The 20989-nt window shown below is 37.0% G+C and overlaps 3 protein-coding genes across 8 annotated transcripts; all 3 read right to left on the bottom strand.

Annotated features, from left to right (window-relative positions):
* Positions 1–20: 20 nt before the first annotated feature.
* Positions 21–3887, bottom strand: LOC114531059 (sushi, von Willebrand factor type A, EGF and pentraxin domain-containing protein 1-like). Its single transcript, XM_028552702.1, has 5 exons — positions 3710–3887; positions 2136–2309; positions 1451–1690; positions 561–771; positions 21–97 (listed from the first exon to the last, which is right to left on the bottom strand). Exons 1-4 carry the CDS (start codon positions 3885–3887, stop codon positions 584–586), a joined length of 780 nt encoding a protein of 259 aa, XP_028408503.1. The 3' UTR covers positions 21–97; positions 561–583.
* Positions 2209–14565, bottom strand: LOC114531149 (sushi, von Willebrand factor type A, EGF and pentraxin domain-containing protein 1-like). Of its 2 annotated transcripts, XR_003687824.1 has the most exons (12): positions 13223–14565; positions 12362–12541; positions 11856–12035; positions 11035–11217; positions 10140–10427; positions 9129–9377; positions 8306–8529; positions 7758–7821; positions 4287–4400; positions 3710–3889; positions 3027–3209; positions 2209–2425 (listed from the first exon to the last, which is right to left on the bottom strand). XR_003687824.1 is itself a non-coding variant. In XM_028552803.1 (8 exons), exons 1-7 carry the CDS (start codon positions 13278–13280, stop codon positions 8330–8332), a joined length of 1338 nt encoding a protein of 445 aa, XP_028408604.1. In that variant the 5' UTR covers positions 13281–14565; the 3' UTR covers positions 7716–7821; positions 8306–8329. The 2 variants fall into 2 exon arrangements, 1 of the variants encoding a protein (XP_028408604.1); XM_028552803.1 differs by lacking the exons at positions 2209–2425; positions 3027–3209; positions 3710–3889; positions 4287–4400 and having other exon boundaries at positions 7716–7821.
* Positions 14566–14666: 101 nt separating this feature from the next.
* Positions 14667–20986, bottom strand: LOC114531154 (sushi, von Willebrand factor type A, EGF and pentraxin domain-containing protein 1-like). Of its 5 annotated transcripts, none has more exons than XM_028552809.1 (10): positions 20836–20986; positions 20443–20543; positions 20121–20206; positions 18605–18682; positions 17868–18047; positions 17515–17697; positions 16699–16983; positions 15800–16048; positions 15182–15391; positions 14667–14779 (listed from the first exon to the last, which is right to left on the bottom strand). In XM_028552809.1, exons 4-9 carry the CDS (start codon positions 18660–18662, stop codon positions 15207–15209), a joined length of 1140 nt encoding a protein of 379 aa, XP_028408610.1. In that variant the 5' UTR covers positions 18663–18682; positions 20121–20206; positions 20443–20543; positions 20836–20986; the 3' UTR covers positions 14667–14779; positions 15182–15206. The 5 variants fall into 5 exon arrangements, with proteins under 5 accessions (XP_028408610.1, XP_028408611.1, XP_028408612.1 ...); XM_028552810.1 differs by having other exon boundaries at positions 20434–20543; XM_028552811.1 differs by lacking the exon at positions 20121–20206.
* Positions 20987–20989: the final 3 nt, after the last annotated feature.

Here is a 20989-nt window from a genome sequence, read left to right on the forward strand (position 1 = left end):
ACTTACAATAATTATTTTTTAATGCTTTTTAATGTGACTTCATTGAGTATATTGTCAACAACTAACTACGATTAACCACGGGAAATACGCATAAGAGCTGAAAGAAAAAAAAGGAAACACTGTTAGTCCTCGATCACTGACAATCAGTAACAAACATTTTACGTATTTCTGTAGAATTTCATTTTTTGATATGATTTATCTGCCACATGCATTATTTTTTAACTTGAGACTTCTTCAGTTATAGTAAAATTCTCAGCAAACGTGAAGACATCTATGAAAACTAGAATATTATTTTCGACGAAAGCTCGGTTTGATCAGGGTTTGATCGATCAGTTTTGCCTTACTCGAATTGTAGCAATAGTGTATTAAGAAAGTAATACGTAACAATAGACTCTTCCCGAATTTGCTTGAGTGGACACAAAACAATAAACGAGGCGAGCAACGTAATCTAGTGTTTGTGGGATGGTTTTCATTGCCCGAGAACAAATTCGGGAAGTGTCTATGAAGTGGTAAGTTTAAATTGACTGAGTTTATCGTGTTTGGCCTTGAAATAGTCACACCTTCAGGCTTTTTCTTCGAATGCTTAACAAGCTTTGCAAGTCTTCTTGCAAATTTTTTTCCACACGAAATCATCTGGAAGTCCTTGTGCAACTACTTCGTTACACTTTTGAGGATTAGCTGCAAAGACACTGCATGGGCTACTTGGATCAGGGATGGTTACGCCAGGAAGTAGTTGTGCTATGGGGAAATTTGAATGATCGATGCAACGTACTAAAAGATAAAAAAAAAAAAAAAAACAAACCAAAAAAAATACACAAAGTCATTTAATATGCACTCTTTTTATCTAGACTCTTTTATGATCATAGCCGAATCCACGTTAAACGTCTCTATCGGTGAAATAACCGTTCAATTACAAGTCAAAAAACCACAATTGAATAGGAATAATATAAGGCAGTTAAATAATTCAAGTGTTTTAGAGTTAGTTAATCTGGGGCAGCCTCGTACCCAGGCGCTTCAATGGTAAAATATTTAACGTTGCATTTGTGGGTTATGCAATAAAATATTCATTATAAGCGATACAATGTAAATAATAATCGAGCACTCGTGAATATATTGGGGTCTTAGCTAAGCAGCGTCAGCCAAAACTCGTAGCAAAGAGTAAATATACTTTCCTCTTTGCTCGTAGTCGTTGGGCTTTCGAGTACGAAATTTGCAACGAGTTTTGGCTGTCTAAAATGGCATCATTTATAATATTGGCAGGGGAGCGATTTCCTCTATTTACGGTACTTGCTTAGTGACGAATCACACTTATAAAAAACAATAGAGTTGTCCTTCTGATAGGTATTCTGTGCTAATGTTGTTGTCATAATAATAGACTGAGTTGACTCGCGTACACGAGCGCCACGACAACGAATATATTTCTGGACTGCATGCCTATGTTGTTACTTACATTTTATGATCACTTTGAACACGCAAGATTCGGCCTTGTTACCCTGGTTGTCGATAGCAGTACAAGTGACCGATGAACTTCCTTCATAAAATACGGCGCCATTCGGGCGGTCACAAAACACACGAACATCACCCGAATTATCCGTGGCTCGTGGTTCTTTCCAAATTACCCGCGCATCATTGCTGCTCGTTGTCTTGACGATGTCGTCTGGACAGTATTCGAATTTTGGTGGCTCTTTGTCTAGAAATGAGTGGGATATTAATGAAAGCAAAAGTAACGGACAAACAGTTTGTTATCTGAACAAAAAATTACATGATGTTGATTTTATCGAAAATAAACAAAAAAAACCTTCTCATTAAAGACGCTGTTACGCTATTCAACTTTTCTTGCAACTTGCAACATTCTACTCCTGAGGCATCTAAAGTTTTCAAGTACGAACATTTCTTACGATCTGCTAACGTGCAAAGAACATTTCGAAAACTCTTTACTAATTATAACATCCTTCAAATTTCAATTTCATTGCAAGTCGCAAGGAAAATTGCATAGTGTAACAGCGCCTTAAGAACCGACAAAGAGTGTTTATATAAATTCTTATTGCTAAAAAATGCTTTTAAAACCATCTCCTGAAATATTAAATGGTCCGGAGGCTTTTACTAAAAACCCTTACATTTTCACTTCATCTTACCAACTACGCGATAATTCAAACGACATTCTGCGTGGTACCCAGCTTCATCCCTCACAAGATACTTCACAACTATTGGGAAACGTGTTATGCCCAGTTTTAATTCTTTTGGGACGGTAATAGGTTTACCATTCAGGGTCACGCTGAAGTCCAATCTTCCTCCGTGTTGTGCGAGTTATCGCTATACTTTAAAGTTGGCAGACGAATTGTTGTGGTGGAAATTCCTGGGTCTGTCTTCAGTACGGTCACCTCGTCACTTCGTTTTGGGCATTCAATGAAAGGTGCCTCATTATCTAGTTAAGAAAATTGAGAAAGTGCGCTCAGAAAGTTTTTCGAAATAGAAATCCACTCTACCGTAGTTAATGAATTTATATCTTCTGTTATTCTTTATGAAACCGGTCGAAATTTTGTTATAAGAAACTTTAGTTGTAAGAAATATTGCTTTGACATAAATTTGAAACCGAAATAACGCACATTTCAAGAGATATTAAGTTGTTTCAACCGATAAATAGACTTTTTTACAGCTGGTTCCAGTCCGTTCACGCCATTTCAGATCGCTTGGTAACTTCATACGAAATATTCGGATTAACACTCGGATAAATGATTCGGATTATTCTTACGAAGAATATCTGTTGAAGATGAATCTGTTTGGCATGCTGTGGGTTAGTATGGTTGTTTATTAATTCGATTGTATTTTTTCTGTCCAAATTGTGATGACAGGGTTATCCTAATGTCCTTATTAGACGAATGTTACCAATTTTCTGCATCAAATAAAGTAAAAAATACGAAGACACAATGGACACAGGGATAGTGAAATGTATGCATATATCATTATGATATACAAGTAAATTACATTAGGTTGTGCAATAAAGTTATTTGAGATCAGTAGCCTACCTTTACACACGACATCACGCCCCTCCCATTTCGCTTCTTTATTACAATACAACACCGCACTGTCAAGATATCCTGAGGGACAAGACATCTTACAATGTGTACCGTAGGGGGTTGGTCCTGTCAAACAACTTGGTGGATCAGAAATTGATAGGCGGCTTGTCTTTGGCGGTTGGCACATCACAGCTTTTTAAGTGATAAAAGTAAGATAATTTATTACCATGCCTTCACTGTTAGAAATAAATATTATAATGTTGAACATAGCAAACTAGTAGTGCAGAAAATGAAGTCATCCGTATATTTTTGCCGGTCTAAACTCTAAACTGTAGAAATATCCTATCGCTAAGTCTTCTAACTAACAAATGAATAATCAAATACATTTCAACAGAGGCCGTAACTGGAACGATAATTGGGGGTATGTTTATTTATATATTCAGTTCCGTTCATATTCAGGACAGAATATTGCCCTCATTTCAAAGTGTGCTTTTGAAATTTAAAAACTTCAAACCATAGTCCATCCCACTCAGTTTACTATTTCTTGCAACGTCAAGCTACAACATATACTTGTGTAAAACTATACCACTACTGTAATTTGGAAAGTATCATCATCGATTATTATCGGCTAAGAGTAAGTCCTATTTTCACAGAGTAAGTCCTAGTTTACATAGATTCGTAACTCTTCAAACCTTCGCATGTCCCAAGAGTTGCACTCCACTTTCCATTTTTGCACACGACCTCCCCCACTCCCTTTAACTCGTATCCTTCATCACATACAAGCCTTAGTGACGTTCCTTCCAGACGATTCACCCAATCTCCGTCCAAGTTGCCATTTTTTGGATGTCCGGGAAAGTTGCATCTGACCATCGCTAATATTAGTGAAAATAAGATATATACATTGGGTAAAGATGGCCGTCTAAGATTAAAAACAAAAATATTATGATTTGTTATACCTAAGTATTATCAATTGTGTTTTACATGCATTATAAACTAAAATTACTGGATAGTTATATTCAAGATCAAGCATTAAACGTCCTTGTAGCCACACCGGCATTCAGAACGCGACAGGTTTATCGGTATGGATCGAATCGAGGTATATATAACTAATATAAGTTACTATAATCTCCGAAAATGGCTTTTATATCTTTATGCATAGGCTTACTGTATATAATTCATTAATAATTTTCGTCAATCGCGGCAGTATATCGCGTGTGATTTGCGTAACTAGACAAGAATTAAAGAGTATAAATTATTCATACTTCCTACCTTCTGAATGGCTGAAAAGGGTTGCAACAAAAACACCAAGACAGAATAACCAATTCATGATTTCTCACTTTTTTTTCCTGATCGAATCCAGCAAAGCGTCTGAATAGAACTGTGCTAAAAAATGAGAGCAGAAATAACGGTGCATTCTTTTATATATAACAGTCAATAATAATACTTGACCGCAAATATTTACTCAAACGTCTCGGTGGGAACGAATTTAATTTCAAAAACTCGATGTGAATAATTGTTTTGTGAAAAGTGGACAAATACAATTCTACGGTTCTTAAACAAAATTATTAACGCTTGCCTTAGTAGACAAACATTGCAACACAACATTGATAATTAACACTTTTTGGGTGGTAAAATACGTAAAATATTTGATTAAACAATTTCACAAAAAATTAAATTAGTTTTTATTGCTCATTCTTTATCGCTTACATGTAAATGTGCACTGGTGTGTGATAAATTTATCGCTATGTTTCATTTTCAATGAGAGATTCATTTAATTTGCATGCATGGTTAAAAATTTAAAATTAGTTATATATGTCCATATGTCGTTCTCGCTTATTCTCCACAGCATTCGCCTCTAAAAACTCCTCTTGATTCCTCCTATAATAAGGAGGAATTAATGGTTTGTTCAATAGACTATATCTTGTCGTCGAGGTCAAAAGAAAAAAGTCGAGATTTTAAAGAGCATTCTCCTCATGCAGTAAAATGAGTATAACGTCAAACTTTGGTTTGGATAGTCATCAGAAGGCTGTCATGTTAAAATATAGAATAATACATAAATATCTTTCACATGATTGCACTGCAGTGCAGCGTTAATTTTACAGTCACACAAAGAATTTTTGGAATTTAGCCAGTCTTGAATTTGAAAATTTCGTAAGCCATATTGTAACGCGAACATGCAGTATTGATATTAATAATATAACAATCAAAATACGAAAGAAATAAAACGTGTTTATTCATCATGTGTATATAATATGTAATTTTGATCACCAATGGTTGCCCACTACAGTCTGTTTCATCTGTATACAGTAAGCATCATCAGAATATATATTATATAACATATGCCTTCCACTTTGGAGAATAACGCAAATTTCCGCTACAGACTCGACAATTACTATGTTCAATGCTTTTTTAATGTTCAGAACAATAATGCCACGAGATGCTGAATGTTCGTTCTGCGATAATGTAGAATATGAATAATATCTTCATGCAAATTTCTCTGTTTGCACCGCGATACACCCAAAACCCAACCTGTGCATGGGCAAGGGCGTAGGAAGCATCCAGAGGTTGGGGGGGCACCAGCTTCTAGGGGCACTTTTGGTTAATAAAAATGGCGCTTAAAATGGTTAATAAAAATATAATATAGGGACGGTTTGATTCAGGGACCGCCGACCGCAGAGCGTTTTTCGTATTTCTTGGGCTTCGTACTGCTAGGGGGTCCGGGGGCATGCTCCCCCGAGAAAATTTTGAGATATAAGCCTCTAAAATGGCTGCAAATCCCTCTCAATTTAAGGATTATTGGGAAATAGTAGATACTTTTTTGTTTCTTTTCGCTTCCAAAAAGGCATTTTTTTCACAAAAAGGGCACTTTTGGTCCCTTGAAAAATCTTGGGGGGGCACGTGCCTCCAGTGCCCCCCCGTTCCTACGCCACTGTGCATGGGTGCTTAATTGATGTTCAAACCGAATGCGGAATCTAACATCTGTTTAGTATTCAATGATTTCTCAATAAGAAATGTGAAGTGATGAATGTGTTTATCTTGCAGATAATTGAAAATATAGAAAGTAAACAGAGAACGCAAATCAGTAGCTGTTACCATGGAGTGCAAAAATGAGTGGAAAAAGGCTGTCTCTTTATACTAATTTGCATTTTATTTCAGCCAACATAACGACCTTTGAGTTTTACTTCAAAATACATTGAGAAGAGATATAAACATAAAACCGTCACAACCGGAGACTTCGTGATAAGCAACAGCTTGTAGCGCTTTGCCATTGGTAACCGAATTTTTAATCTCTAGCATTTCTAATAATCCGTCAATTTATAAATATGTTGCTCAAATTCAAAGTTTTGTGCATCTCAGGCGAGGAGCTTATAGACCAACCATTTTTGTATGAATCATTACGATTCATAGTTTGTATGAATCATTACGATTCATAGAGTTAAATTACCAAGAAATGTTGTATTTAAAATTTTGTTTTTCGTACTTCAGTAACTTGTATAATTTTTCTGTATGTGCATGCACCTGATGCATTCTTCATCTTTAAACAACACTCAACATGCATGTTAAGTCATTTAGAATGTTGGTACACCATGCACGTAAGTATTTAATACTGCAAAGCTTTCGGTCCGTTAACCCGGGCCTTCATCGGTGCAATAAGGCCCGGGTTAACGGACTGAAAGCTTTGCAGTATTAAATATACTAACGTTGTGTACCTATACAAGCTAAATTACTTAGGCGGCTGTCACCATGCAAACATACAAGAATATTATTAGTCAACATGTTGTTTCGTCAAGAGCACAAATAGTGCTCGCATGAGATCCTGATAAAGTCGTCGTTAAAATAAACAGCAATTTTGTATTGATAATGAACTGTACTAGATGAGAGTGGATAATCTTAAAACATTTTTCTTGAAATTGTGAGACAATAATGCAGGCAAGCGTTTGTGTGGTGGGCATCTTATATAGATATGGTTGAATTGGCTTCTGCGAATCGGTTCTGGTCATAACAATGCTCAAGCTATACTTGATTTAATATTGCTGAAATTTACCATGCTTCTTACTTTCCTGAACATAAACTTCCGCTCATATTCATTTATAACCGTTGCGAAATAGTGGTGAATATTTGACTATGTATTCTTGGTATATATTTAAAATTAATATGCTTGTTCAAAACGTAAACAATGCGTAAAACATTGTAACATTACAGACTGTAACCCACCTCAAAGATTCCAATTGCAAACCTGTACCAGAGGGAACACCCTGGGAACGAGTTTGATTTGTATTTGCCAGATTTTCGCCTCATTTGGTTGATTATAAATCATTAAAATATATTTTATCACGCACATTCAATTTCATTTTACTACTGCATATTTTACTTCCACGACTGCCCAAATCTGTTTTCAAGACACACTTTCTTCAGTTTTTGGTGTTTGACTCAGAAAGTTAGTTCAGAAACTATGTACCGACAACAAAAATTTGCCAATTTTTGAATTCTCCAAAAAGATTGAGTCTCCAAAGAGATCGAACTCTTCCCTGAAGAATTCCAAAATTCCAAAATAAGAGCACTGTTTTGAAATAGCTTTTATAAAAAATAAACCTTAGAAAGTTTCATTCATACATGTGTCTGCTTTTCCGGGAGTTGAGTTAATAGATCACAAGGAATAAACAATACATTGTAACAATGAAACATTTGAATGCATTCTTTAATCTTATCTGGACTTCATTCAACATATTACATAATCACCTTAATCAACAAATAACTACGAATTCGCGGAATAGCCTCAGGAAATACGCGATGAGAGTAGAAACTAAACAGCAAGAAAGAAAGAAAAAACACTGCTGTAGTCCTCAAAACAGCTAGTGACAATTTTCAACACAATTCGGTCTCAATTTAATGAATATTATATACACCATATTCAGGCAGTATGGAGACTTTGTTCTGTAGCAAAAAAATAGTGGTGGACTGGTGGTGGATTCAGGTTAAGTCAAAATAAATTACTGGAACTCAAACTTCCAATCATGCATATTGGTAGATTTTTATGTAGAAATATTCTTTACAAATGAATAACCAACAGCGTTATTATTAAGGTATTTGAATTGTATATTAGGCCATGTAATTTATTCCAACCGTCACACTTTAATCCCCACCTCAAAAAAATCATCGGAAAGAACTAGAATTCTGTTTTTAACAAAAGATTTCTAGATTCTTATAAGACTTGATCGATTGTTTTGCAAATGATGTACAGAGAATGAATAATTTAGAAATTACATGGGCTTAAAGTGACAATATACCTTCTAGGTTGTGGTATGATAAGCTTAACAAGCTTTGCAAGTCTTCCTGCAAATGTTTTTCCACACGAAATCATCTGGAACTCCTGGTGCAATTATTTGGTTACACATTTGAGGATTAGCCGCAAAGACACTGCATGGGTTACTTGGATCAGGGATGGTTACGCCAGGAAGTAATGCTGCCATAGGTAGTGCTGCTATGAAGTTTGACTGATCGAAGCATGGTACTTTAAAAATAAAAAACAAAGAAAAATTATTACATATCTATACAAGCTTTATTTTACCCATACCCTTTTATATCTATGCCCTAATATTAATTACAATTAATTTCAATCCCTTTCAATTAATTACAAACAACTTAGGCCTGTGCAGTGCAGCACAAGCCAACAAGGGGGAATTTCGTTTTAGACCATTTACCAAGATTGTTTACATTTTCAGTAACCCAATCAGAATGCATAAATTTTGACCATCTCCGGTGAGAAGGTACATTATTTACCATTTTGCATGAAGTATTAAGAATTTTGGCATTCTGATTGACTTTGCCTACACGCGTAAAGATCATCATGTTGATACAAGGAAAGCAATAGTCAATAATTCCTTCCTTAATCAGTTGTTTGCCGGTTAATCATGTAGTCTGTGCTCATTTAATGCCAGTTTTCGTTGTTGTGGGCAAATAAATCTTACTAAACGCGTTCAAAAAATTTGTCAGCCTGAACGGTGGCTTGACGTGCAGATAACATTAAGGCTTGATCCTAAATGTTAACGAAACCTAAGAATTGTTTAAGCTTGTTTCTCAGTTCATTGCTTCAAATATGTGTGGACTTACTTTTCACGGTCACGCGGAACTTGCAAAAGGCCTGGTTCAGCCGCTGGTCAGTAGCAGTACAAACAATAAAAGATTTTCCCGTGAAAAATATGCCGCCATTTGGCCTGCTACAAAAAAACTCAACAGAATCATCTCCAGCATTGTCCGTGACCTGAGGTTCTTTCCAAAATACGCGCACACGATTTTCGCCCATGCGCGTTGTCATGACGATGTCTTCTGGGCAGTTTTTAATCTTTGGTGGCTCGTCGTCTAAAAATTAGAAAAGTGAAAAATTAAGATAAAAAATGTGTCTGTAAACGCAGGTAAAACGTTCGTTATCCAAACAAGCAATTATACAACAATATCAGAAATATGCGTAATTTATTTACCATGCACTGGTCTCGAAACGAGGCACGCCTGCTTGGAAATGGGTTTGGGATTTGATGCACCTCGAACGATTAGTAGCTATACAGCTTGTGCGCCGAATTTGCTTTGAAGCAACCGGATTTAATTTCGTTTTAAACTAATCTGCATATTTTTTACAAATTTTCAGGCAGAGCCAATCAGAATGCCTAAATTTTTTATACTTCATGTAAAATAGTAACTGATGTATTACTGGAAGTATTCAGAATTTATGCCTGAGTCAGAATGCATAAATTCTGAATACTTCCGGTAATACATTGAAAATGTAAAAAACTCGTTGATTGGTCTAAAACGAAATTCCCCCTTGTTCTTTGAAGCAGATATTGTCATTGTAAAGTCTATTCTTAGATTGAGGTTCTAGGATAATCAGTGTTGAGACTTGAGAGGAATAATCAAATTCGAATATAGCAGTAAAACCGCTAAGGTTTCTCAATCACTGCACTTACAACCAGAAATTACGCACTTACTACCAGAATCTCACGCTAAACATAGGGCGAGTGGAGTTGCATGCATGCAGTGCGATGATTTAGGTTGTCGTTACCGTGGTCAAACACTTCTCGAACTGAGTTTATACCAAGCTAGCTAGCAATATTAGACACACTGTCTCACCTACTACGCGATAATAGAAACGGCATACGACCTGGTGACCAGCCTCATCTTTCACCAAATAGTTCACTTCATGTTCTTTTCTAATTATGCCCAACCTATGTTCTTCCTCGACAGAAATAGATTGACCATCCAGAATTGCACTGAAATGTAATTTGCCACCATGTTCCTGCGAGTTATCGGAATATCTTGGAGTTGGTAGAAGAATTTCTGTAGTAGCCTTTCCTGGGTCTGTCTTAAGTTCAGTAATCTTATACGGTTGCGGGCACTCGATCACGGGAGGCTCAACATCTAGTTAAGAGGACATAAACGATTCTCTCCTTACTCTTTGGCATGTATTGGGTTGAAGATTTTATAATAAGGCCATCCCTATTTGTAAAATATCACTGATTTTGATTTTAGAATATACAAATTTTGAATAATGCATGCGCAAACGCTTTTTGTAACATGACGGGGCCGTAATTAATGAGTTTGGGAAATGCAGCGGCAACAGCTGTAGCAAAGTATACTCAGCAACGTTGCACATGCACTGTCGTAGTTGTCGAAACTGCGCGATGATTTCTACCAATTTTGCGATGCACGCAGCATGCAGTTATGGTATGCAGGTAATGTCATTGTTACATGTGGTTAAGAGTTTGTTGTGGTGAAGCAATTTTGCTGATCGACAATATTTATAAATGTTTGAGAGAAAAAGGAAATTTAAGAGGCAAATCAAGTCTATACTAACTCGTATTTTTCTTGAATTCCATGCACGGCATCAATAAGAGATTATAATTTGCTGTTGCAGTTGCTATTCTAGATCGCCAAACCCTCTATTAGTATTGGCGATCACGAAGACATTCATTCAATAACGTATACGAAAGATAAGAATTATCTTATCTATATTTGCATTGCCCACCTTTACACTCGACGTTACGCCCCATCCATTTGCCATCCTTAGAGCAATACAATCCCCCCGCGCCACGATATCCTGGGGGACAAAGTATCCTGCAATATGCGTCGTATGGGGATGGTCCTCTGAAACAGTTGGGAGGGTGTGCGATCGCCAGGCAGCTTGTTCTTGGAGGTTGGCACGTCACAACTAGAAGTGATTAGGTTAAAAAGATGTGATGAATGATGTCTCAGAAATAAAGATGGTACAGAAATAAAGCCAGCTCTCACAGTTTTCAATATACTAAGAATCTATATCTTAGAAAATAACTTTTATCACTGTTAGCTCCAAATCTCTAATTTCATTGCTTTTCGAGCATACTAAAAACGGTTGAGGTAGTTAATATCCGGTGAATAGTTCCGTCCAGCTTTCGGCTGCAAGATCCCGCTAATTTTAAGCCATACAAGGACAGCGCGAGGCCGTTTTAATGGGGAAGGGGGGAGGATAACCAGAACTTAATAGGCTTAATGGCAATTTCATACCTAAGACCGTTCCGTGTTCAGTGGCGTAGCCAGCCTGACGATTTCGTCCCGCTATGTAAATTTCGAGTTATTATAATTATTCATATCTTTAGAAATTCATTGTTTTCGCAGTCAATAAACACCAAAATATTAGCATAGCGGGACAAATTGTCAGGCTGGCTACGCTACTGCCCGTGTTCGCATTAACTCAATGCGCAGCCACAATTTATGTGCATGGAAAAAATCTTTATAAACGTAGTTTTCAGGGTGTAAAGATTATTGCGTGCCATTGCTTTCATTTCATTTAACACAAAAGCCATAATAAACCTTCACAAGTGCCAAGCGTTGCACTCCACTTTCCATCCCTGCAAACTGCGTGTCCTGCGCCCTTCATTTTATGCCCTTCATCACATTCAAGCCATATCCCCGATCCGTCCTCCTGACTCGCCGAATACGTAAGCAAGCGTCCATTTTTTCGTTGCTCGGGAAACTTGCACCTTGCTCTTGCTAGTGCAATGCAAAACAAATGAAACAAAGTGGTCTTACTTGCATGTTGGCTTGGACTTCATTTACACTTTTGTTAGAAACAGTGGCGGATTTGGCTTTATATATAGCGAAAACAATTTATGGCAGCTTACAATATATGGTAGACTTACATCTTAAAATATTATCTGGAGATTTACAATGAATATAGTTATATATGCAGACAGGGGAACCACGCGTACCAACACAGGGGAAACAACTCTACTTTGGAAAGTAACAATCACTGATTGCAATAGGCTAGTTAATGCATGATTGTATGCCTTCATGTTTCATAAAAAAATTCTTCAAACCTTCACACGTGCCAAGAGTTCCACTCCAACGTCCAGAGTAGCAAAATACCTGTTCTTTTCCCTTCAACTTGTATCCCCTGTTGCACTTAAGCACTAGCGTCGATCCCTCCTGAAGGTTTCCCCAATCCCCGTGCACGTAGCCATTTTCTCGCGGTATGGGAGGCGTGCACCTAGCCCTCGCTAATGTTCGCGAAAATGAAAATGAAATGGGTTAATTTTTTCGTGAGAAGTAAAGACCAGTTCACACTATCCGCTACACATGCACGTAGCTAACTGCCTTGAAATGAGAAGAATTTGAATCTCTAAGGTACAGTATAGCACTATAAAGGCAACGTCAGGATGATGACTTTTAAATTGGTTATTTTGATCGATTTTTTTGCATCAAGTGTAGCCTCGGTATCTTTAGCGGGCTACGGTTTTATACCATCTTTAGTTTTCGGTTCAAATTAAAAAAAAATTATGGTTGATTTTATAGTTTGGACTTTTGATATTTCACAGTACATATGCGGTTACACTTTTGCGGGTATATGGATTCTAACCGATTATATTTCTGCGAAAGTGGTATAGGAGACGTTCATAGCATTCTAAATATATTTAGCACTCATCTAGTTTATACATAGGCCATAAGTCCGTTTTCCATGCACTAGGCGAATTAATTAGCGCGAACAGTTAAAAAGTAGGAAGTGCATCGGCTTTTTCGCGGAGAATTTTTTTCGCAAACCAATTACATCGCCGGTTTCAGATATCGCTTCGCGTCGCGCGAATAAATTCGCCTAGTGGAAAACGGACTCGTTACCGATAATTTAAATTTCACTGAAGTGTGACCAATTTACGCTTACGAAGGATATTTTTGGTATTTACCTTCTGAGTGGCTGCAGAAGGCAGCAACAAGAGCAGCAACGCAGATTAACCAATTCATGATTTCAGTTCTTCCCGATCGAATCCACTGAATGGACCTGTTCTAAGAGAAGAGAGTTGGAAAGTTATAGCGCACGCTATTATCAATAATAATTAATACTTGCCTAAAAAGAGGTGCAAATATTTACTTTAGTATAATGAAATTTTGATTGCAAAAAAGTTAATGTAATTGTGGATGCTTGTTTGACCAAAAATATTAAGTGCAATAATTAGCTCCAAAAATATTAATTACATTAGTTCTTTATACTTACAAAAAATTAAGGCTTGCTTAAGCAAGACAAATATTTGAACTACATTTATAATTATCATATTGAATTACTTGTACATTCGGAAAGCCCCATGCAGTATCCTGATAGCCTAAAATAGGAATTAGACCAACCTCATTCCTAGGGTTTTCTAAGACACGAGTTGGTTTCGCTTTGACTCCTTGCGCACGATCCAAGGGAAAATATGCTCAATATCGTTAAATTAGTCTCAATATCTACTGTAAATTGACGGTAGAAAGCAAGCCCGTTTTTCACCAGGCAAATTTATTCGCGCGAACAGATAAAAAGTAGGAAGCAACCGATTCCAATTTTTCGCGGCGAATTTTTTGGCAACCCAGCCACATCACCGGATTTGAGATATCGCTTCGCGTCGCGCTAATAAATTTGCCCAGTGGAGAATGGGCTTTATTCGGCTTGAATTGTTATACGTTTAGAACAAATGCAGGTTATTCGATTATTCAAGATATGTTTACTGTAATTTCATTTTTTAAAATTTTAGATAGAGTTTATCCTTGGCAATAAAAAATGTCAATCTTCGCATTCTTAAATATATGGAATAATTATATAGCTTCTGTAGTTTAATTCCTAAAATTTATCTGCATCAGCATGACTGGGTCAGACTGGCATCATGCGCTGTATTGCTGGTCCTCCTCATGCATATGCATAAATGTTTAAAAATGATATTGAATTTACGCTTTCCGAAGGTCTGGCAATATCCCGCGTGCAGTATCACGCTATCCTACACGGAAAAACATTTAGTATTCCTTTAGTAATTTTCACCAAACATGTAAACAAAACATCAATAGAACACAAATTTAGAGAAGATTTAAGAAAAAAAATAGAAATTTTCTTACTGCACGGAGAATTGGATTGTGAGAGTACCGACCTATATATAAGATGTAGGAATACCAATGGACCACTTGCATAATAGACCATGCAGTCTTTGATTTAGGCGACAAAAAGTGATGCGCGATTTCGTGTCTTACTACAGTTATTATAAACATTTACCGGCATCTGCCTCAAAAAGTTGACTTCAAACAAGTTCACTCACATGCACAGATGGTCTCCGCTTTTCTTAATTCCATAGATAAGAAAATATGAGAAAAATACATTGTAAAAAATAATTTTTGAATGCTCTTTATTAGTGAGGATACTTCAATGAATATAATGATAATCGCCATAATGAACAACCACAACGAATGACGTCTGGAAACATTTATTACGCAGGCAGGAACTAAACAGCAAAAAAGAAAAAAAATACAGTTAGTCCTCAACCAATGGCTATATAGTTTTCTATATACGCATCTCTATAAAAATTCAGTTTTTGTGTAACTTAGACATTGAGGTGGTCTTGAGATTTTTTCATACAGCAAAATTAATGTCGTCATGCATTGCTAATGAAAAGCTTTAAAAATTGAGCAAATATCAAAGAATCAATTATCAGATAGATTGTATTTTTTGGCAACGAAAAGTTCCTTTCTACAACGTTTCATAATTTCAATAACTCGAATTGCCGAAATATTGAATTGAAAATGAACAGAAGAAGACAAATAATTTAAATTGGAAACATTTTCGCAAATATATGTTGTATTCTTGTATATTTTAGTTGGCCAGTCTTGACTTGAAATATTCATACCTTCTAGCCTCGTACGGTAATGTCCCTAACAAACTTTGCAAGTCTTTCGGCAAAAGCTCTTCCACTGGAAACGATCAGGCAGTCCAGGTGCAACTGGCTTGTTGCACTTTTGAGGATCAGTGGCAGGAGTTCTGCATGGAGTCCTGGGATTAGCAATGGTTACGCCATTAAGTATGGAGCTGAGCAAGTGTCCAAGATCGTTGCAAGATACTTAGAATAAATTACAGAAAATAAATTACAAATGTATAATAAGCTACAGCTTGTGTTTAAAAAATCTTCATTTCATATATGAAATTTGAAGTGAAATTTTCCTAAGGGTAGATAATTGAAAAAACGGTTTATTAGTAATGAGTTATATATGAAGCTAAAAATAAATTATACGAAGTGGCGTCTTCATATGATTTGCCATTTCAGTTTTAAACTGCTCTAGAGCTTTAAACTGAATTTTATAGCAAGAAAAGCGAAATCTAACGCTAGAAGGAGAATCTCAGCATGAGAAAACTGTCGGGTTTGTTTGCAAAATATTGTAAAACAATCAGTGAACTCGAGTATTTGATAATATTTCTTGCACGTCTTAAAATGAATTAAAATGCATGGAGAATCCATTAGATAACCTACCTCTTAATATCACACGGAACTTGCAAATGGCTTTGTTTCCCGACTTGTCGGAGGCAGTGTATGTGACTAAATATCTACCTAGAGGAAATTCACTGCCGTTCGGGCGGTCACAATGCACGCGGAGAGCATCATGTCCGGAATTATCCGTGATTCGAGGTTCTTTCCAAGTGATTCGAATACGAGCAGCGGCGTTGGGCCTTGCCTTGACGATGTCTCCTGGACAGTTCTCGATCTTTGGTGGCTCTTTGTCTAAAATAGGATCAGGATGTTGGCATAGTATGGATGCTATGAATATACTATGGAGAGAGTCCGGCATGAAGGGGTGAAATGAAAACAGGGATTGCCCTATTTCTACGAGGCTTCCAACACAGGCTGGGATTTCCAAAAAAATTTCAACGGAGTCTGAGATTTTGTGAAAATTCAAAGTGTAAAATCGGCCTTGGGACCCCTTCTTCAGGACCCTTTATGGAAACTGAGCCCTCTGTACAAGGAGAAAATTTGTGGCAACCAACGTGGGATATTTTCATTGCATTTATTTTGAAAAAAAATTCTATTCTAGTCCATAGCAACGAAGTGATTTACTCACAGAGTTTTCTCAAAAAACATAAGCTAACGTAATGGCACATGCTTGTTGGAAGTTTTAATCACATTATCTCGAGTGACTGTCGAAAAATACTTGTCTTCGAAACATACTGTGTTTTAATTTCTCATATTTGCCCAACCCCACACAAATATATCTCGTTGGAGTTTACTCAACTCTCGACGTGGAAAATAATTATGCGGTCGAGCATTTTGGGAAATGGTTATATGGTTCCAGTCAGACTGAGTTTAAAAAAATTGATCATTAATTTAAACCGGTCTGAGCTCAAAAACCCTTAAAATGTTGAAGTCTTTCTCACCTACTACGCGATAAGAGAAATCGCATTTTGCCTGATTTCCTTCCTCATCTTTCACAAGATACCTCACAGAATAACTAAGATTTTGTGTCATCCTCAACTTCCGATGGGCAGAAATAGGTTTACCATTTAAGGTCGCACTGAAATTCAATTTTCCACCATGTCGCTGCGAGTTATCGGAGTATTTCGGAGTCGGCAGACGAATTGTTGCAATAGCTTTTCCTAGGTCTGTATTTTGTACAATCACCCGACCCTGTTGTGGACACTCAATATCGGGCGCCTCGTAATCTAGGGAAGAAAATACAAAAGATGTTTTGATTCAAATGATTTGTGGTTAAGAAACTTTGTAGAAGATGTCTGTTTTGTTCGCGCATGGTAATAAGATTGTACATAATACTCTTGCACTTTAGTATGGTAATGTATTTACTTCGTGTACCTACAAGCTAATTTACTTATATTAAGATTGTACATGATTTTTTATTATTATGCCTGCTTGGTCATCCAATATTCTTATTTTTCGAAGGTTACAGGTTTTTTATGCCAATTCCTGTATGATATAATACAAAGACAAAATGGATATACATGCATGCATGGTCAGCATAGATCAGGAACCGGTTGTATGAAAGCACAGTTAATATTAGTGATGATTACCAGCCCCAAAGCGGTAATTAATAACCACTGGAGTGAAATTGGAGGTTGCATACTGGTATTATGCGTTGTGCTGGTTGTCGTATGTTGTTACGGGGTAGTTTGGATGGTAAAATGTTTCAATATATTTAGAGATGAGAATGCTGCACATTTGACTTTGGAGTGGCGTACCTTCACAAACGACATCACGTCCTTCCCATTTTCCTTCGTGATTGCAACGCAATTCCGCACTGTCGCGATATCCCGAGGGACACGATAGCTTGCAATGCGTATCATAAGGAGATGGTCCTGTGAAACAACTTGGAGGATCTGAGATTGATAAGCAGCTTGTCCTCGGAGGCTGGCACGTAACAACTTTGAAGCGAATAGGGAACAATGAAAACATCAGTGATTTATCCTTTATGTTGAGCAGTTGTTAGAAATTAACAATTGGTAAACAACAATCACCAATTGCAATGGGTTATTAAACTACATGCAATATTGCATGCATTGATGCTCTACTTCACAAACAAAAATCTTCAAACCTTCACATGTGCCAAGAGTTGCACTCCACTGTCCAGAGTAGCAAAATACCTGTTCTTTTCCTTTAAACTTGTATCCCTTGTTACATTTAAGCCTTAGCGTCGATCCGTCCTGAAGGTCTCCCCAATCCCCGTGCACATGACCATTTTTTCGGGCTCCGGGAGACTTGCACCCAGCCCTTGCTAATGTTGCCGAAAATGAAAACAAAATGGTTTTTTGTGAGCAATACGGTATAGCACTGTATAGGAAACGTCATCTGCAGTTAGCTTTCGGTTTTGATTTCAAAGAAATAATTCTGATGGATTTCATAGTTTTGATATTTCACAGTACATGTGCGGTTAGGATTCGATCATATTTAACTGCAATTATGTTATTTTTTGCGGGTATATGGATTCTATTGTAGTAGGCCAAAACCGATTCTTCCATAACAAAATCTATTCAGCATTAATGAAATCCTTTAACTCCCTGGCACCGAAGTCAGCATAATATGTTTTTGGGAACGTAGTATAGACAAGATTCATAGCACTCGTTTTCCACTAGGCGAATTTATTCGCGCGAACAGATAAAAAGTATAGGAGGCGTTTCTACTTTTTCGCGGCGAATCTTTTTGCAAACCAATCACCGATCACCGGATTTCAGATATCGCTTCCAAGTGGAAAAAGGACTTATGGCCTATATAATCTAAATTTGACTGAAGTGTGACCAATTTACGCTTACGAAGTATATTTTTGGTATTTACCTTCAGAGTGGCTGCAGAGGGCAGCAAAAAGAACACCAACGCAGATTAACCAATTCATGACTTCAATTCTTCCTTGACCTGAAGAGAAGAGAGTTGGAAAGTATAGCGCACGCTATTATCAATAATAATTAATACTTGCCTAAAAAAGCAGTGTAATTGCAAATATATTTACTTTAGTAATGATCAAATCTTGATAGGAAAAAATTTAATTTTAACTGGGGATGATTGTTTTGACCAAAAATATTAAATACAATAATTCATTAGTTCTTTATACTGACACAAAATTAAGGCTTGTTTAAGTAAGACAAATATTGCAACTACATTTATAATTATCATATTTTGGGTTTTGAATTACTCGTACATTAGCCTGCATGGTCCCTAAATTCGCCTTGCCCGATTTCAGGGACCGCCTGCCATGCAGACTACTTGTACATGGGAATGCCTCAGTGTTCTTATAGCCCAAAATAGAAATTAGACCAACCTCCTACCCAGGGTTTTCTAAGACAGGAGTTAGTTTCCTGCTACATATAGGAAAATTCTCTCCTATACTCGCACAGTTTCTATCGTAGGTCATTACAGCCATGGTCTGTCTCGAAACACGTCAGCACTCGAAATGCAACCAATTTTTAAATTAAGGAAAATTTAACGTGAAATGAAACGAGATATACAGGGTTTCCCAGTAAAACCGGAACCCAAATAAATGTATTCGCTAAAATTATATTCACACTGACGTCATTATTTTTGGGACATGTCGTGAGTGCTCGGAAGCTTTCGTCCAATTGGATAATGCTTTTCTATGCTTTCTAAAGAACGAAGCTATGCTATTAGTTGAAACAGAAATGTATTGTAAAGTTCAGCCAATGAAAATCATTCTTGCGAGGAGCTGCGACATTACTCTTTTTTTTTCCAGTAGCTTGAAACCTAACACAGCTATGTATCTGAAATATCAAAACATATGAACTCCCAGAGGCATAGCTATCAGTCGATACGTTTTATACTACAGTGAAAAATAATAAAGTCAATGTAAATATGATTTCACATATGCGGGCTCCGCTTATTACTCGGGCTACCGTAGGTAGACCGAGTTGTAAAATTGGCTTGGTTTTTTCTTTTGCGTTGCGAGTTTACAAAAATCACGCGTGGGCGGCACGAAGTCTTCGAACCAATCGAAATCGTCCTAGGGTCGTTTCTCGCGCGGGTGTCACGAACATGCCATGTTACTACGAGATAACTGTAGCCCGAGTGATCGCCTGAGTAGGCGTCTTGTTTCTTAAAAATTTAGTCGCGTATGGCCGAATTATTCCGACTGTTATTACTTTCATCTTGATTGTAAAAAGAAACAGACTCGCCCGGCGTTGTTTTCAAAAATGACGGACATATAACCATCAGTTATCGCCCCAGACTTCATAAATTGCACAAATTTGAGCCTAAAAGGTATTCAATAAAAGGCAATAGATATTATTTATTTCAGCTGGTAATCTAACACAACATCGCCCACTCAAGTTACCTTACTTACCTAACGACAAAACCGATCATGAACTTGCTAACGTCATGTACCGGAATCTGAGTGACGCAATCAACTCCTTGACTTTGCATAAATATCTGTATACGTTACGTAGAATATATGTCTAAGAAATATGTCATCTGTGATTGCTTCTTATATAACAACTCTTGACCTGGTCTGGGCACTTTTCACTCGTGAATAAAATCTTTTCTTTTAATCAAGCTTACTTGCGCTGTGAGTAATAACTAATAACTCCCATTTAAGCCGGTTATCACGACTATGCCCACTCAAGCAGCAAATAATAAAGAGGAATATGACTTCTTACGTCATTTACCGGAAACTAAAAGACGTAAATGATTCTGTCAAGGAGCAGCCTGGCAGCGTCTAACAATTTCGCGTAATCGCATCAACCATCAAATGTGGCATAACAACTGCCTAAAATAGACGACAAAAAGTAAAGAGTAAGCGATGAAAAATAAACGGTATTTTCATAGTTCCAAGCCCCCGAAAGCATTTTTCTATCACATTCTCTCTCCCAGATTTTCAAAGGCAACTTCGCCTACGCGGGCAAAGCGTACGTAATAGAAAACAGCCCTTATCCGGTTTAAAGAGTTCCGGAACAGTTTAAATATCTTCAAATAAATATATTAAACAGTATATCGTAAATAAGCGCTTAATACGACACAAAAATGTTCAATTGTGTCGTTTTGCTATTCGCCATACTTACAATTGTGGTATTTTCAAAAGAAATTGGATTCTCAGTAGCCCAAAATAGTTGTAGTTCTAACAAGGATTGCCGGAATCACTATACTTGTTGTCGAGGTTTTAGATGGTACACTGATCGATCTTGTAGATGGGTTTCAGGCTCGTGTCGTGGTCGA

Source organism: Dendronephthya gigantea, unplaced genomic scaffold, assembly GCF_004324835.1.
Source record: "Dendronephthya gigantea isolate DGI-Jeju-01 unplaced genomic scaffold, DenGig_1.0 000068F, whole genome shotgun sequence".
Lineage (NCBI taxonomy): Eukaryota > Metazoa > Cnidaria > Anthozoa > Malacalcyonacea > Nephtheidae > Dendronephthya > Dendronephthya gigantea.